An 18,779-nucleotide genomic window follows, 5' to 3' on the forward strand; every position below is an offset into this window, starting at 1 on the left:
TGAGATCAGATTTGAAATATTTTTCTTTTCTTTTTTTCAATGTTGCTTGTCTTTTCAGTTCCTGTCCCTGGCAAGACGACAACCACCAGCAACACCTCTAAAGAGCCAGTGTCCGGTAAAGAAAGTAAAGTTGCTACAGAGAAGAAAGTGTCAACAGAGTGCCCTGACACTGAGACGGGTGAGTTTTTGGGAGTGGGAGGTACCAAAACACAATTGATGAGATGCATCTGGCTTTGTAATTAAAGCTTCCATGCTTCATTGATTTTACACGCATACTGTACGTCTTTTTACCACTTTTTCTCCCCAATTTAGTCATGATTCCCCCCACACATTTCTGTGTTGTCTTGTCACTGCTGTAGTCTACTATCCATTGTATTGTAACGCAGAGTAAGTAACGCATCTTGGGTGACCAAAATACGTAACTGTGTTCCACCTCAGCAATCCATCTCCAAGAGGTTTAGCACTTTGAAAAGGGGATAGCCCAAAAATGTAATCCATGTACTGTAACTCGAGAACCGTTCGCCCAACCGACAAATTCGACACACGCGTTCCACACCCCCAGTGTCAGACCCACGGTTGTCCAGACCCACCACAAAAGGCCTCTGCCCGGACTCTTGACAGGGCCCCTGCCCAGGGTCCATATATATAGGGTTGCTGGCCTGCCCTGTTCTGACATGTCACATCACAACACTCCATATTTGGGCATGCCTGGCGCAGAACCATATTTGGGCATGCCTGGCGCAGAACTCCATATATAGGAATAGAGAGATCCATAAATCTCCATATATGGGCATAAATGGGACACAGACAGATGGGTGGACGGGTACTCTGACACGGGTAACAGGTATTTCATAGCCGGGTGGGGCATGGATCTCCAAATTCCATCGTTATCGACTCTGTGCTCTACAGCCGGGCACCGGTCTATAGTTAACTTAATGGCAAAATGGCCGTCATGTGAATATTGTGAATTGAGTGAAAAATTCAGGCCGAGTTCAGGTTTTCAATCTGAAATGACACGTCGGCTGGACTCAACTGTTTAGTCGAATATAGGGGCTTTCCTACTGTAGATGACAGGCCCTTGAACAGGGAATATAGGGGCTTTCCTACTGTAGATGACAGGCCCTTGAACAGGGAATATAGGGGCTTTCCTACTGTAGATGGCAGGCCCTTGAACAGGGAACATAGGGGCTTTCCTACTGTAGATGGCAGGCCCTTGAACAGGGAACATAGGGGCTTTCCTACTGTAGATGGCAGGCCCTTGAACAGGGAATATAGGGGCTTTCCTACTGTAGATGACAGGCCCTTGAGCAGGGAACATAGGGGCTTTCCTACTGTAGATGACAGGCCCTTGAGCAGGGAACATAGGGGCTTTCCTACTGTAGATGACAGGCCCTTGAACAGGGAACATAGGGGCTTTCCTACTGTAGATGACAGGCCCTTGAGCAGGGAATATAGGGGCTTTCCTACTGTAGATGGCAGGCCCTTGAACAGGGAACATAGGGGCTCTCCTACTGTAGATGACAGGCCCTTGAGCAGGGAACATAGGGGCTTTCCTACTGTAGATGGCAGGCTTGAAGGCAGGCAAGAAAAAAGGGAGCAGGACCCATCGCATGCAGAAAATGTACTGTACTAGAATTGTTTTGCGAGCCTCCGCCGCGCTCAAGAAGGAATTTGCGGTGCGATGCTAGGGGTAATATTGGCAAAAATAAAGTAAATAAAAATATGCAAGCACATTGAAGGTAGTGAAATAAGCTTACATTGATGCCAGATCACAGACCAATGACGCGCGAGGGGCATGGAGGCACGCAGAGCGCCGTCACGGTTGGATATAGAAGTGGGAGCAGTGTTAGCCTAGTGCAATGCTACCGAATATGGAGACGTGGAAATGGTGTGAATGTATTTATGATGTAATATCACTGCCTTTCTAGGGATAGCAGTGAAGGAGCTCTTCGTGAACTCTGAGAATAGTGGAATAGCAAGGTATGGGTGGAGCCGAGAGTCGTTGGCAGTTGCCCAGTATGGGTCATATTCAGACCGCAGCCATCTTGCAGATGATTTGATTGGCTGAGCAAAGTATATATTGAGGATAAAAAGTGAAGACAGGGCCCAGGCCGTAGCGTAACGGTCTGGGCACCGGACTGGTAATCCAGTCGCAGTGTGCCGCGGGTTCGACTCCCGGACCCGACACGGCCTTTACTGCATGTCATCCCCCCATCTCTCTCCCGTTTCCTGTCAGCCTACTGTCTGTCCCTTCAAAAATCAATAAAAGGCGTAAGCCGCAAAAAAATATCTTAAAAAAAAAAAAAAAAAGTGAAGACAGAAAAGTGAAGACGGAAAAGTGACACCTTTATTGTTGTAATTCATATTATAAGAAGTTACGTAGACTGCCGATGTTTACAGTTACCTTTGAGGCATCAAAGCGTCGTAATTCTACCTCCTTGTGATGATTATCCAGCTGAAAATAGTCCCATTGTTTGTTCCCCAGTCGACACTTAAGGGCCTTAAGAATGATAGAGAATTACGGAAGTGGCAAAAACAGCCACTACGCTGTTTTGCCACAGACACTATGATGAGTCAAGCAAAAAAAATTGCTTTTCTTTTGTTTGTTGGTTACAGTTTATTTTGTTACAGTCACAAATCAAATGAGATTCTAAACGTGGTGCAGGGCTCGGCCAATCTGTGAATCCGATGGGTTTGGTTGGTCAATCAGGGAGTTAAGGGAGGACCTGCTTCTGGGAGGCCGGTGGACCACGGCCAGGTCACTTGTCGTCAACAATACCATCACTGGTTGGTTTATTGTGTTTTCAGAACGTCGTTGTTTAATGGTAGCTAGTCATTCAACACTCCTCTCACGCTGATACTGATGGTATGTATGCTAATGGTTGTGTGAAAGTGGAACCTCCAGTAATGAGGTGTCCTCCCAATGGAAGAACAACTATGAAGAGAGCTACTGTTGGGGAATAATTGAAGTATAAGAGACCCCCTGGGGTGATCTATACAATATTCAGCCTGTACCATGATGGGCACTATATACTGTAATACCACATGTACCCCTAATGTTCCATGGACTTATACCTATGTACTGTACTGCTGTACTGTTACCGCCGATGCACAGGTTAAACAAGGCCTCTCTCCTCTGACCTCTCCAGTTAAACAAGGCCTCTCTCCTCATCTGACCTCTCTCCCGGTTAGAGAACTGCGCGGCCGCGTGGCAGAAAGCACATCTGTTATCCAGATGTTGTTATTGCAGGATAAGGAATGTATTATTGCGGGAGCAGAGAGGTGAGGTGTCGAACAAAGATCCATCACCCGGGGAAATTGGCAAAGAACAATCGCAGTTTAGGCCGTCCAAGGGACACCTCATATCCCCCTCTACGTGAGTCCACCATATTTGGGCCCGGAGGACCGTTGATTAATGGATGTTATTGAAGGGTTGACGACTGTTATGACGACTGTTATTGAACAGAGTGTAACCGTGGTCAAAACAGAGCGGGTGTTGGCGACCCTTCCCGTGCGGTCATCTGGAGAAGTTTACGTTGGAATTCTTCTAACATAAAATGGCGTCGCGAACATCGTAGATCATCCGTCAATCCAGCGTATGACAGGGTCACCATAACAACCAGGTCAGTCACAATTTTTTTTAGCCAACTCAAAATTAATTAACAGATTTGGCAACCAGCCAAATTAATTAACAGATTTGGCAACCAGCCAAATTAATTAACAGATAAATAAACCTTGTATTGTTAAAATAAAATATAGTATTTACATAACTTGATTGTTTAATGTAGCCTATTGTGACTGACTTAAATAGACAGTTTTAAAAGTTTTCAACTGGGAAAGGAAACTTTTCAAGAATGCAAGTAGAAAGTATAAAATACGTTAAAATAAACGGTAATACAAAATGTAGGCCTACAATATATTTTGGGGGGCAAGTGGCCATGAGCTCAGGGCAAGTGGAACATGACCCTTACTTGCCCCGAAGGGCAAGTGCCTCTGAGACTTTAGTGTCAACCCCTGATATATCGTAAATTGATTAAAACTGGTGAGAATCTAAATTAATTGCGCAATAAATCGCAATTTGAATCGTGATGCAAACAGCAGAAGGCACATAAAAAAATAACTAAATACAGGATCTGAAGAGAATTGAAAAAATAAATTATTTCGTTATTTGCTAGCGGAGGGACTTTAATTTGCACACATCAGAGATCACGAAGGTTCCCATAGAAATGAATGGACTAAATGGAATCTGCGAGTTCAGAGGAAACAAGGCATAAGTCACCTGCGCGAGACTCTGGCCATGTTTACACAGTAACAATCAGAGCAGAAAGCGTGCCGCTGCGTTATCACTTTTAATCCTGCGCTCACGTGGAGACGCAACAGTGATTGAAAACGCTGTAGTGTGCGGTATTATGGCAGTTGGCATCCTTAATAGTTGCATTATCGCCCCATTCTGTTGGCAGTGCCAGAAAGAAAATGTGTAATTAATGTTGCATTTGGAATCAAATAAGGTAAAACAAATCTTTGAAACTTGATATATGAGGTTTCTTGTGGACAGAGTGGAACAGAGAAACAGGGAACGGGTTGGGAGGGGGCAGAGGTCATACGGTTCCCAGACCAGTTCAAACACCTACCAATGGGCATCTCACTGCCATTGTCTGGAGTTCTTTTATACTATTGAAATGGATTATTCACACATCATATTGGCAAGAAACACACACACACACACACACACACACACACACACACACACACACACACACACACACACACACACACACTTTCAGTCATACATGCACTCACATGCAAACACACGCACATGGTTCACATGCATTTAGTGGATGTGTTAGTTGGACCTCACTTCTCAGAGAATATTTTCCTGTTTAGTCATGATTGTGTCAAGCTCATTGGTGTTCTTGAAATAAACTCTGAATTAGAAAGAAAGGACACTGCCTGGACCCTCTCTTTTTTATATACAACCTGCCTGGTATATATCCACCTATTATCAACACGCAATAGACTACAAATCTGGCGAGCTAGCCAGGAGGATTACAACCTGTTGTGTCATTTCTCGAGGGGACGTTGGTAAGTTGTTTTGCTGCTTACTGCGTTTCCACGAACAGGTTAACGGAAAGAACCTTTATTGATTTGGCGTCGGGGTGTTGTATAATGTGGATATATGGCCTTTTGTTGCAGGCAGACTGAGGATGATTAAATAAAAATCCTTCTCTCACCATAATCTAAAAAAATCGGCTCATGGTGCCCCTCCACCCCCTATTCTTCTTTTTCATCTTTTCTTTTTTTTCCTGATGCAAGCTGAGGACGGCGCCGAAATATGGCTGCAGCTGTGTAGCTCTAATTGTTGTCTCTATCCCCTGTAACTGCATGATGAGCCTGCACAAACAAGAATTTCACCCATGTTACTTGTAATGTGATGTGACAATAAAGTTTGATTCTGATTCTGATCTTCTGATCAGAATCAGTGATTCCATACACTGGCCATGCCATTCAGGGACCTCCATGCAAGTGCCTTCCTCACTTTTAGATCTTGCTCTGTTGAGTTGACCCATGAGCCCATGGGTACTTGAAGTCCTTGACTTCCTTCAGAGCAGACAGTGCCTCCTGTTGTTGTGAGAGGTGGATGTTCCATTTGGATGTTATAGATAGATGGATAGATAGAGATAGCTTTTTATTGTCATTGTAACAGGTACAACGAAATGATGATGTGCTGGGCGTGCACTGAGCCGCTGCGACTATGCACGCCGCCACTGATTTCTCCACTCACATCAGAAAAGAAAGGAGAGGGAGGGGGGGCAGGGTAAGGCACTGGTGGGGGGTGGGGGTATTGACAGAGAGGTGATCACCTCAGTTTTCTTGGCATTCAGCCGAAGGCCAACCTTTCACACTTCCTCCATGTGGTTGGAGAGCAGGCTGATGTCATCCACATAGTCTAGGGCTACTGCAGGGGGATACTGGACTACTCGCCCCGGAGCTTGCCCGTTTTTCCTCCCGGAATTTTCCCCAGTGAGGGGGATAACTTTGTAATATGCTATTGGCTGTTTGTATTCTTTTTGGAAAAACATAAAAAGATACTCCTGGGAAAGGCTATATTATTTGACTTATATTGAACCTATAAACAATTTAGTATTATTTAGTATAATGTAAGGTTTTGCCCCCTCAAATGGTACCTCGTCAGATAATGCCCACATATCCTACAACAACTTCTGTGAACAGACTTCAATGTAGTAGCTTTTCATAAATTATATTTGTACTTAGGCTGTGCGGCTGTCATGGAAGTTTATAGTTAGAGAAATGCAAAGTCCAGCCGTCTGCTGTCCAGCCTCTCCCACACCCCTCACTGGGGAAAATTCTGGGAGGAAAACAGAAACGGGGCGAGTAGACTTGTTACCCTGCAGGGTGTCTTCTTGACCTCCTTGGTGTAAGAGTGAGGCCAAGATCCTGCTCTCGTCCACTGATGGCCTTCCTGAGCACGTAGTCCAGGACTATGACAAAGAGGAAGGGGGCTAGGGTGTCTCCTTGCATTAGCCCAGCCAGGATGTCAAACTCCTAACTGTTGCCATCTGGGGTAAATCAAGCTTGTTTTGTTCCAAAAAGAAGAATCCGAGATATTACGATTCTAAAAACTGCATTCCCATAGACAGTGGAATTTCTATTTCTATTTCCGTTTTTGTCTCCACCAGGCCGAAGGCATGTGGGGAGAGTATGTTTTGCACTCCGTCCGTCCGCGTGTCCGTCCGTTTGTGTGTCCGTCCGTCCGTCCGTCCGTCCGTGTGTCCGTGAGCAGCTAATCTCGGCCACCGTTAACCCGCTCGATGCCAAATTTTGCACACACACTCCCTGGATGCCAACGATGAACCTCTGCCCCAAACTTTCCAGAACGGCCTGTTATAGCGCCACCAGGAGGCCGCTTTGTGCAAAACAAGTTTTTGCACAGTACACCTACAGATTTTGTCCAAACATCGCGCAAATTGGTACACAGTCTCTCTAGAGCCATTCAACGAAACGGGTCTTTCAGATTTCTCAGACTCCATCCTGATTGGTTAAGATTGGCTTCCAAAGTTCACAGGAGTGCTCAGTTTCAAACAAAATGCTGCAAATCATGAACACATCGCGTGATTTCCGTGAAATTGTGCACGCACATTCCCACTAGGCCGAGGACGAAATGACACATGAACAATTTCAACTCAGCCTCAAGGTGGCGCTATAACTGGCCCAAAAGTGTTTTTACCTCTAACTGCACGGATCTGTGGATAACTTTGTATGCCAACTCCCTAGAGGCCAAGGAAAAACCTTTGCCTGGAATTTTTCACATCTGCTCTTTATAGCGCCACCAGGAGGCCGACATATGTAAAACACATTTTCTATTATTACTCCTTCAGATTTTATCCAAATTTCACGCAAATCGGTACACATGATCTCCATAGTCATGTGATCAAGACAGGTTTTTTTTATTTCTCATATTCCATCCTGATTGGCCACGATTGGCTCCTACACTTTTCAGGAGTAGCCCGCTTTGTACAAATCGCCACAACTCCTCAACGCAGCGTCCGATTGCGATGAAACTGTGCACGCATATTCCTACTAGGCTGAGGAACAAATGCCACTTGACAGTTTTCAACAGCCTGAAGGTGGCGCTACAACAAGCCAAGTCGCGTCATGCACTCGTACACACACACACACACACACACACACACACACACACACACAACCGGTCGATGCCAAATTTTGCACACACACTCCCTGGATGCCAACGATGAACCTCTGCCCCAAACTTTCCAGAACGGCCTGTTATAGCGCCACCAGGAGGCCGCTTTGTGCAAAACAAAAACATTGTACCTGCATCCCTCCAACACCAACCTCCGGCCCAAATCTTCCTCAACAGCCTGTTATAGCGCCACCATGAGGCCACAACCTGACCTGCCCTGGTGGAGACCTGTGCCGATTGGCACTTTATCTAGTTCTTTTTTCTTTTCTTTTTTTTCTCCTTTTTTTCTTCATTGCACTGCGTTACAAGTGAGTACAGAACACAGTTTACGGTAAAAAGTAAACGATTCAGTAGTCCACTGTCAGATTCAGTAGTACAAAAAGAAATGACGGCTGTGTGGGGTGAGTTTAGTGAATGATAAGGGGACGTTGCAGGACAACAGCAGTAGCTGCGCAGTGCGCATTGATACAACGTCAAACTGGTGTTTTTCCTCATCCAGCACCACAGACCAATCAGAAGCCTCAGCTCCATTTCAACCTTCATATGTCACGCCTACCTGTGGAGAATAGGAGACTCTCCAGACTGAGCAGCGCATTGACATGTTCAGATCCGCGGAACGCAGAGAATCAGGCTGGAACCCAAGCTGACTGTGCTCTGTACTGTATTTTGATTATGTTTTGAGAAAACATCTTTGAGAAATGACAGCGTTACCGTGTGGGGGTTTCCCGGGGGGTCCCCGGAACATCCAGACCCCCAGGAATGCGCCCAGGGAGCCTCCGGCCCAATATATTCAGGATTTGACCGTTATCCAGAACCGTAGACGTGGTTTGGTCTCGAGCAGTTGTGTTTATTGAAATCAAGTACATCTGAGTGAATACATGGTAGCCATACAAAGCTGTTATGTGTTCCCGGGGAGTTAGACAGCCGTTAGCTAAACATTGTCCTTTGCCAACTATGTTGTTTACCAGAATTAAGACACCTTCTTGTCTTCAATACCGTACCAAATAAGGATGCCTTTCCCATCCCGTGGTTTCTTTCTCAACCACAACATCACCCTGTTGTAAACAAGTGTAATGCTTAATTGGGTCGTCCACTCACAGTTAACAGTCTTTGTATTGAGTCTGTGCTTGAAATGTACTGTAAATTCTGCAAACTGTTAATAAATATTTCAATCAATCAATCAAAACCATATCAGTACATAGTGAACTGGAGTCATGAACTGGAGTCAATGAGTCATGCAGCCAGTCACGTACACAGGAAAATATGATTACAGACTTGGTAATTGTAAGAGCAAGGCCTGTGATGTAGAAGTATACAGCCTGAACACATGGATACAGTATGAGTTCATACAATGTAGATTACAGTTCCAATGTAGATACAATGATCATATGTCATTCTGATCACGGTGTACTACATTAAGAAACCGCTGTGGGCGTTTGGATCAGAAGGCGTTAAAAGACGATCTTGGCGGTAAATTAGCATTAGTTAATAATAATGATAATAATAATTGATTAGTTTTCTTTTTATCATTTTAAAGCTACTGCAGCCGTTGAGCCGCCTGGTGGTGCAATGACAGCACAGCATCCCTCCAATACAGAGTCTTCAACTACAGTCTCCAAGCTGGAAGGTGTGTGTGTGTGTGTGTGTGTGTGTGTGGCATCACTTTTAATTTGTCCTGTGTTAACATTTGCATAATCATTTGTCTTTCTTTCTTTGCATTTTGTTTTTCACAGCAAAGCATCCAGTCACGTCTTGCGTTCTGCGCTGCCAGGTAAACATGAACCCTGTTCTCACCACCATAGTCTTGACATCATCGCCACACTGTGCTTGCTTGCCTCTTTCTATAATTCTGTAAAGCAGTGGTTCCCAAACTTTTTCACGTCAAGGACCCTAATTGGCACTAATTAGCCCGCGGACCCCCATTTGAAAAGATATGCCAGGGACCCCCTTAAGAGGATAGTTTTACAGAACACAGTCATTCTCAACCCGTTTCATTTCAAGGATCCCCAGTTTGACATGCATATTAGTCTACAGACCACCATTCAATGGCATTTCTATCTCTGGAACCCCAATTTATATTGTAAAACCAAATGGGGCCGTTAGGGTCACTCTCAGAGTTAGACCCATAAGGGTCCATTGGGTTCCAAACTTTATGAATAATTCAGAATCACGGAACGCAGCGATTCAGGCTGGAACCCAGGCTAGGGACCTCCAGGAACTCCCTCAAGGACCCCTGGGGGTCCCCGGACCCCGCGTTATAAAGTACAATGGAAGATTCTCCGGTAGACTACAGATGATGAATTTATGTTTGACTGTATCATCCAGGACTGCAATGTGAAATGTGAGACGCAACGCAAATATGCTGCTCACGTGAAAGGATATCTTCACAAGATGGTGAGCCATATTTTCATATTATATAATATTATTCACAAGTAATGAATTGACTTGCTCAGAAGTTACTAGCTGTGTCCCTATTAAAGGTCTGTCTGTCTGTCCACAGAAAATGAAGACAATCTTTAATACAGAAGGTACTACTACAGTATTATACTCTTGTCTGATGTTAACCACATAAACGTAAAGTATGTTGCATTAATGCATCTTCTTAACCCTCTGTTCTACAATCACAGGAGGTGAAGTGGAGCAAGGACAAGGTATGGTTTATTATTATTCTACTTGTTCTACATGCTATCACGTGCTATCAGCGTGCGAGCGTGTGTGCGTGGGGAATTGACCGGATGTATTAGGCGGGATATAGATCGGATCTGAGCACAATAGAAAACAGGCTTTCCAGTGTTAGTTAATGAAAACAGCTTCATGCTGCGGCTAATCCTTTTGCCATAAGAAAATTGCATGAAGGCACATAGTGAAGCTTTTTCTACAATGAGGCAAAATGCCTTCACTCAAAAGCGCCTCAACCAACTGCAACCTCAGAACACCGAGTTTGAATGAACATGACAAATAACATAAAACACATTTTTATAAAACCTGCAAAAAGTATGCATACTCTAACTGAAGCTTGCTATCATCTTAGTGTTCAACATTCCTGTCTTCACTGCATTCATCAACTACATCAAGAATAAACAGCGCGCTGATCCAGTCATCGGTGAGTTGGACTGCATTATTTGTCATCTCAATATAACTTGGTGGGCCCCCAGTTATAAATATGATTATTTTGGGGGGGTCCCCAAGCCAAATATGATTTATTTTTGGGGGTCGCAGCCTGAAAAGGTTGAGAACCACTGCTTTATCACACTTGACTCTTGTCCTTCAATAATAATGAATGGAGCATTTTCTTTTGGCAAGGTCTACTTCATATTGTGATGTGTGTCAGCACCAGAGCTAAGGTTGAAGCTTTTTGCATGTGCCGGATTTGCCAGAGGTTGATCCTTGCCTCCCAATTACGATTCCATCTGGGAAGTGATCAACACATCAAACAGACCCTGGTGAGTTATTCGTTTTGTAAATTATTTGTGGCGTAGTACGTTTTGATTTGGTTATCTAGGTGGCAAAGAGACCACATCATCACTTATTTGAGTTTAAACTTTTGCCGGTCTGGAATTGTCAATGGTCCCGATGGTCCTATGTTTAGCCGACGACAACGGAAATCCTAAAACGTTAATAACTCACGATCTAAATCATCCCGTCCAATTCTGAGAAAAGATCCTGTGTTAGATGGCCCTCCGCTGTCCAGTCGCTAGTCGCCTCCCGTGGTTGTCGATCGCATCAAGAGTGTTTTGGCTACATTTAGCTGCTACAGCCACATCCGGCATAACATCCGGTCCGTCTGTAAAAGTGCTCCGTTGCTATAAATCGATCGGGTGCTATAATTTATTGGATTAAATAACCCTGGACAATTAGAGTGTTAATGACTGACTGACCAACCTACCATGTCTGAGCAGCAACGGCTACAGAAAAGACGGATTGCTTATTACGGCGGCTAAGCCTCCACCAGAGGCCACTAAAGCTTTCTGTTTGTATTCTCTTTGTTTCGATGTGTGCTATAGATGCACCAGAATCCTACACAGTTACCATTTGCCTGGATAGATATGGAGCGTAAGGAGGTCCTGACATCATCGGCCTGGGAGGAGGAGAACGCTCAAGGACCTGGACACATGGTGCTCCAGGTGAAATAGCAAACAATTCTTATAATTTTTATCCCACGATTTTGTATCCCATTTTTCACCCCTGTGTCAATCATCTAATGTGATCCTGGGCTCTACACACCCTCCAACGCCAACCTAGTCCCCATATATGGGGGACATGGGGAGAGCAACGGACTTGAACTCATGCTTCCTTCATGCCTGAGTGTCCAAGTTGCTCCTTTACACCTGACAGGGGGGAGTTTCCCTGGTTGGCGCGTGGAAGGAATACGTTATTCCAACCAGTTCCTTTCCCCTCCATCAGGCGCCCCGGCTGATGGAGTCCATAATTGAAAATTAGAAAAGTAGCTCATTATGCAGAATGTATAAAATGAATCTTTTGAAAATAGCAGATCGACAAGACTCACAGATTGTACAGTAGATCAGCTATTTTCAAATGGCCGAAATGTACAGTATATAGGGCTGAAGTGGTTAATGTATGTTTCGTAATAATAAGAAAGATATACAAAGTAACTAGTAACTCAAGTTTTCAAATAATTGTAGTGTAGTAAAAGTACAATATTTGCCTCTGAGATGTAGTGGAGTAGAAGTAAAAGTGCGGAAACATGGAAATAATCCAGTAAAGTAAGAAATACCTCAATATTTTACTAAAGTACAATGCTTGATTTAACGTACTTACTAGTTACTTTACACCACTTTATTGCAATAAACCTGGTTATGTTATATGTTTTTCAGATAATTGACCTTCCATGCAGGGTTTTTAACATGCTCGGCAAAAGCTATCATCATGGTGAGTACTGGCCAATCAAACATATTGGCCCACCTGAACGCACTTCCTACTTTATCCAATTGTTAATTATTTTCTTCTCCTTTTTTCCCCCATTTTGAATGGCCAATATTTTTTTCTCCCCAATTTAGTCGTTATGGCAAATAATTCCTCAACACACACATATTTGTGTTGTGTTGTTGTTGTAGCCTACTCCCTACGGAGCCCTCACCGGGAGGACGATTACTCCCCATAGACATACAGTATAAAGGTAGACGCCTCTTCCGGCTCTGGGGCATCTGTATCTCGAGGGAAGGCAACATGGAGGCAAGCTTTCCCGAGATTCCTTGCGAAGAATAGTGGAAGCAAAGCGGAAGAACGGAAGGGGACGTTCGGTACGGCAATCGGAGGCGCGACTCCCTAATTCCCAGCGGCACTTGCTTTGGCAATGTAAATGGAAGATCCCGGAAAAGACGTTCTGTGATTGGCCACTAGTCACTTGAGTGGCAGTGACGCAGCGTGCCTCAGCACTTCCGCTTGACTTCCTCCTCCCGTTGGAGACAGGTCGCTCCGACGAACTGCAGCGGCAGTTGCCAGAGTTAATTAATTGCACAACACTTTCCCTGCGATTCGCGAGTTGCCCGAGTTAAGTTTTCATTGTTTAATCCACGTTTTTTAATCAGTTTTAAGTCATACGGGCAATCCACCAGACAGAATGGGATATGAGACGCATTTTGATGACGTCATCGCAAAAAGGTCTGTCGTGCCGGCGTGCAAAGAGTTATGGGAAATTGAGTCCCTGTCGTTTACATTGGGAAAGCTGCCCAGCGTGTGTTGTTGTGATTGGCACTTTGGAATATCTTTTGTCTGGTGAAAAACTGTAGTTGTCGATGGTAACACACCTGTACCAAAATGAATGCCCTGTAACAAAACAAATACGTGTTCTGGGTTTTTTCTTACAGTCTGCGAGATTCTTGATCATCAGTACTTCCAAAGTGGCTGGCTACAGGGTTAGTGATTTTAATATGGCAGTTCATTATCTAAATAATGTTTGTGTTTTATATAATTACATTAGATTTTCTGTTTTTGTGTGCGTACGCATAGCTCCAAAGAGATTCACCACACTCGATGGGCTGCAGAGCAGCCACAAATATCCTCAACTAGGTGAGTACCACTACATCCATAACTATAATTATTATTATACAATTATGATATATAATTATGTGAGCATCCACATGAATAGTTGTGGTGTTTCCAGCAGAGCATGTGAAAGGAGTGGAGCGGGGAGGGGGAAGCCGCTCTGTTGTTACGATTGCTCTCCGCTCATGTTGATTCCCACCCGCTCAGTCGCTGAACTTGTTTTTTGTGCACCGGTCGCTCCGTGCTCTGCTCAGACCTGTCCGCTCAGAAGCAATTTTCTTCTAATTATAATAAGTATTTTGCTGCGTGTCCGCAAAATCACGCACACTGTCCGTGCGACTGGGCATGCTCAATCGACAAAATGTGGTGCAAGGCCCCGACCAGAGCGTCTTGGAGCGACAGGCGGGCCCTCGAAACACTCCTTGGGCTAAAAACGGCCATATCCGTCACAACAATTGTGATGAGGTAATACCATTTGGAAAAGTGGCTATGGACGTTTTTAAGCCCAAGGTGTATTTTTCGTGCAAAACCAATGCTTGCAATGGATTCAGAATCATGAACAAGCCCTAGTTTGACCCCTCACATGCTACTTAAGTTAAAGCAAATGTTTGCCTACATATACAGTAGGTTATTATACCCCAACTTTCAGCATCTGTCACAGATTCTCCTATCTTTGTGGGATGTGTTACTAGACACTTTTACACATTGGTGAAGACATGTATTGGTAAGGAATTTATTCCCAGATTGTATTAACCCATTTAGACCTGGTGCACCCTATATGTTGTTTTACTTTGAAACCGGATGATATCTCTGTCTTATTGCTATACAGGTACCAAGTACCAACATAATTTTTTTTTTTTTTTTTTTGGACTAAGAATTTGGAGGTTTTCCGAAACCTTAGGTTATGCTTTAGAAGGCGTTTTTAGAATCGGCCTCAGGTCTATATCCCCTGACTAAGTGTACCCACCGACTATTAAACAGCAGATTTTACGGCAGACAGACGCTTTCCAACTCTTACCACTGATGATATCTACAACATTGTCTTCTTTCTCTGTCAGGTCTTCAGTTTCTAGTTCAGTTCAAATCTAAAGCCGGACAGTGGAACTCCTTGTGTTTACTCTGTGAGAGGTACCTGCAGTCGCTTGAGTTCTGCTCACACGTGTTCAGTCTTGAACATGTCAAAAGGTTTCTGGTGAGTAATAATGGAAACAAGGCCCTGACTGGGGCCTTTTGTGTTGTCCTTCTAGCATAACCTTTGACTCTACCGCCTATACTGATAATAATAATTAATAATAATAATAATTCAATAAATAAATAATAAATAAACCTTCATTTGTGTGCCCGTGCACATGCATGTTGTAGAAAAAAGCCCACCCGGGCTCCCTGGATTCTGAAGCTAAGAGAGCTCCTGACAAGTTGCTGAACATAGCAAAGCAGGCAGCGGACATCCACTTACCCAGTAGCATACAGGTAACACTCTACACATCACGTACACTCTTCTACATGTCATGAACTATGTGCAGCAATCTGTTTCCATTTCAACATACACTTAATCTCTGTATGTTCTATCTTACAGAAAGTGACACTGACCATCCCCATCCATGGACAAGCTACTTATGACTACGGTGAGTGTGGTTGTGGGCAGAAGGAGAGAAAGTCGTCAGATCGTTCACGTTGGTGTTTGCTTTCAAAACATTTGTTAACAAGAAAAATGTTCTCAGCACAGCACTGACCTCCAGCTAGGTAGGAGGCACCTTGTCTATAGACAAATTCAGAGACGGGTCCCCTGGTCGCAGGCAACCTATTTCCTGTAGGCGAATATCTGCGGGGTACACAGTCGGCTCTTCTACATTGAATGGGAAGGTGACTGATGTTAGTCGGCTCAAACGTTACTAACACTAACGTTACAAAGATGCCCAGAACCTCGGGATGAACCTGTGTAGTTTATGGCTGCGCAGTAGTGGCAAAATTCGACTTTGGAGAGAAACGGAATGTCAAATACGAGCGCCCGCCCGCATTTAGCGGTGTAATTATGGCACCCCTCAGCGGTGGTTCAGGAGCTTTCACTGCTTCGTCTCAGCCACCGCAGGGCTGCTGAGCGGTGCCGTAATTGCACTACTAAATGCGCAACGAAGTTCAGACGGACACTCGTATATGACAATCTGTTTCTCTCCAGAGTTGAATTTTGCCACCACTACGCCGGTTGGAGCAGCCAAAAACTACACAGGTTCATCCCGATGTTCTGGGCACCTTTTGTAAAGTCAGTGTTAGTAAAAATCAGGTAAAAGAGTAACGTCTGAGCAGAGCAAACATCAGTCACTTTCCCATTCAATGTAGTAGAAGAGCTGACTGTGTAGTACCGCAGATATTAATTTGGAAATTAATTTGTTGGCTGAGACACAGTCTCTGAATGTGTCTATAAGAAGTTGCAGATCTTCTAACACCATGATGTCCCCATTTGGCCAGTTAATCACTTCTTACTGAACCCTTTCATATAATCTTCTGACTACACATACATCATACATACTAGTATGAGTGAAAAGGGGAAGGGGATCAACGTTAAGTGATTCTTTGGCCCGCAACAACCTGGATGTGTGGCTCAAAGAATATGATTATTATATCGCAGATTGTTTAGAATAATATTTGTCCAGTTTAAATTTTTCGGTGGTTGTTGCAATTACCGGCACTACAATACGTCACCATATGATGCGATAATATCGTCATATTATCGACATTTTATTAACACTTAAAATGTAACAACGTGACTAATGATACTAAGAGCTCATACAGGATACAGGATAAACAAGTGAAAGTGTAATTGAAGAATTTGCAGACAAAATCGGAGCTGAAACACTATAAAAGATTACTTTTGGGGGTTTTATTGATTCAGTTTGAGATCGCCCATCACCACCATGTACATATGTGTTTAATCAACTGTACTCTAATGCTGACCAACGGAAGTGACAGTCATATCTGACAGAACAAATGATCCATCTCTTTGCTATTATACTTGCTTATTGTAATACCCTGTTTTTTGTGTTTTGTATTTTGTGTTTGTTTGTTTTGTTTTGTGTTTTAGTTGTTTTAGTTTTTCTTTTTTTTTCTCTTTTCTCCCTTTTGTGTATTGTATTGTATTGATGGTAGTTAGGACCCTCTCGAAAACGAGATACTGTATCTCAATGGGGTATTCCTAAATAAAGAAATTTCAAACAAACAAACCATCTGTTTAGCTACTGGTCCTTTTGCTTAGCCGTGGTTCCCATACTCTGGGTCGGGACCCATTTGTGGGTCACGGACAGTTTTATTATGGGGTCTCGATTAAATATGTATGTACATTAATGTAATTTATGGTGGAAGTACAGTTCATGATTTAGCTGCACATATCATATGTCTGTTTCAGCTGTCAGCGCCCTGAACAGTCAAAAGAAGATGGATGGTGGAAAGCTTTTTCCTTATTTACGAGTGAGACAGAAATTGGGTAAGTCATTTAGTCGCTTATCGAAGTTAAGTGTAGCAACAGTAAACACTCTTCATTCTTAAAAGGACCTGCGTATTTGGTCGACATCTTGCATTGTGTTTATAGCAAACTAAAAACGGGAGCTTCCCACTCAAACGCACTTGCCCGTTGGGCAACCTGAAAGAAAACTCCACATGGCCGAACGTTTTATTTACTTGCTGTTAGTGTCAACCCCTGACTCTTGTCTTGAATGCATTTGTTTAAGTATATTTTGTCAGTTGCCTGTATTAACTAATTTTGTTCCTCAGTCCCTACAGAAAGTCCCGAAATGACCAAGAAACCTGAGGGAGATGCTGCCACTCCACAGCCTCCAGATGTGAAGGATCTCACTCCACAGCCTCCAGATGTGAAGGATCTCACTCCACAGCCTCCAGATGTGAAGGATCTCACTCCACAGCCTCCAGATGTGAAGGATCTCACTCCACAGCCCGTTCCATTGGAAAAGGAAGCAGTGCCTGAGAAGGATTCCAGTGTCCATAAACCTGATGAGAAGAAGTGTCCCACTCAGAACTCCTCTGTGGAACGTAGAGGAGATCCAGGCATCAGTGTGGACAGAGACACTCTGAAACAAAGTACCGAAGGACAAAAGACTGAAAAAGACCAAGCGACGGGGGTGGCTGTGAAGTTGACGGGGACAGGGCTGAGTTCTGAGAGTCAGGAGACGACCCGGAAACGAAAGTGTGATGCGGTAGAAGTGGCCGGAACAGAAAGGGGTGCGACTGGCGAGGACACAACGCCTAGGGTGGTGGGCGACGCGGATGTCGAAAAGGAGAGCAAAAAACAGAGGAGTGAAACTGCCGTCAGGCCAGAGGCGCAGTGTAAAAGGCAAAGACTCTGCGACGTGGAGGAAAGGTCGGCCTGTGAGACTTGCGAAGAAGGAGGAGTCCGAGCAGGAGACATGAGCAGTATCAGTCAAACAGCGGAGGCTTTGAGTGACATGGCAGCAGAGACAAACACACATGATCCATGTGTGACACGTAAAGGTTTGTATCTATCTGCTAAGTTATTTTATTGTTCAGTTGGTCTTCTCTGGTGGTGGGGCTTCGTTTAAGCATCTTGTGTCTGATCAGAATAAAATCGAGGGCCTATGGTCGGTCAGTGTCCTGTCATTCTGTTAGTAGACCCCCTTTCCCCCCCTTCTCCACTAAATCTCTTTGCCCCAGAATATGTCATGGGATGCTAGCGTTCATGTGGTTAATGTTGTATAACTTTGTGTTCATTGAATGCCATATTTAAAACATTGTCTATAGTCTATACAGTATAGCTGCCCTTGCCAGCGATGCAGAGCGTTTTCACTAACCTCTGAAAAATCATAGAATATTATTCTCCACAATGATCCCACCCACCGATGGCTTTGATGGGAGGCTGTGCTGCCACGATAATCTATTCCATAGTTATGGGTTGCTTGTTGCAGCTTCTTGTTTTTGTCGAAAATCACCAGAAAGCAGATCTTTTAGCATTATCCTAAACCAGTTTGAAAATTACGTTATCACGTGATTTCTGGGTGTACACTTGAATATGAATAGGGTAAGA

At 44.0% G+C, this 18,779-nt stretch overlaps 1 protein-coding gene across 1 annotated transcript in view; it reads left to right on the plus strand.

Moving 5' to 3' along the window:
• The window catches only part of LOC310858148 (uncharacterized protein), a gene marked incomplete at its 3' end in the record, with an annotated part of 38,599 nt that overhangs the window by 12,552 nt on the left and 7,268 nt on the right, over positions 1-18,779 (plus strand). Inside the window, exons 12-28 of the mRNA XM_083764233.1 lie at positions 59-178; positions 9,261-9,350; positions 9,457-9,494; positions 10,049-10,117; positions 10,224-10,251; positions 10,351-10,374; positions 10,755-10,826; positions 11,027-11,166; positions 11,728-11,847; positions 12,559-12,613; positions 13,552-13,599; positions 13,694-13,753; positions 14,788-14,921; positions 15,092-15,199; positions 15,306-15,354; positions 17,130-17,207; positions 17,495-18,229. Coding sequence (XP_083620359.1) covers positions 59-178; positions 9,261-9,350; positions 9,457-9,494; positions 10,049-10,117; positions 10,224-10,251; positions 10,351-10,374; positions 10,755-10,826; positions 11,027-11,166; positions 11,728-11,847; positions 12,559-12,613; positions 13,552-13,599; positions 13,694-13,753; positions 14,788-14,921; positions 15,092-15,199; positions 15,306-15,354; positions 17,130-17,207; positions 17,495-18,229 — 1,968 coding nt within the window. The remainder of the gene's footprint in view (positions 1-58; positions 179-9,260; positions 9,351-9,456; positions 9,495-10,048; positions 10,118-10,223; positions 10,252-10,350; positions 10,375-10,754; positions 10,827-11,026; positions 11,167-11,727; positions 11,848-12,558; positions 12,614-13,551; positions 13,600-13,693; positions 13,754-14,787; positions 14,922-15,091; positions 15,200-15,305; positions 15,355-17,129; positions 17,208-17,494; positions 18,230-18,779) is intronic.

Source organism: Protomyctophum parallelum, assembly GCF_964188405.1.
Source record: "Protomyctophum parallelum genome assembly, chromosome: 1".
In the NCBI taxonomy this organism is placed as follows: domain Eukaryota; kingdom Metazoa; phylum Chordata; class Actinopteri; order Myctophiformes; family Myctophidae; genus Protomyctophum; species Protomyctophum parallelum.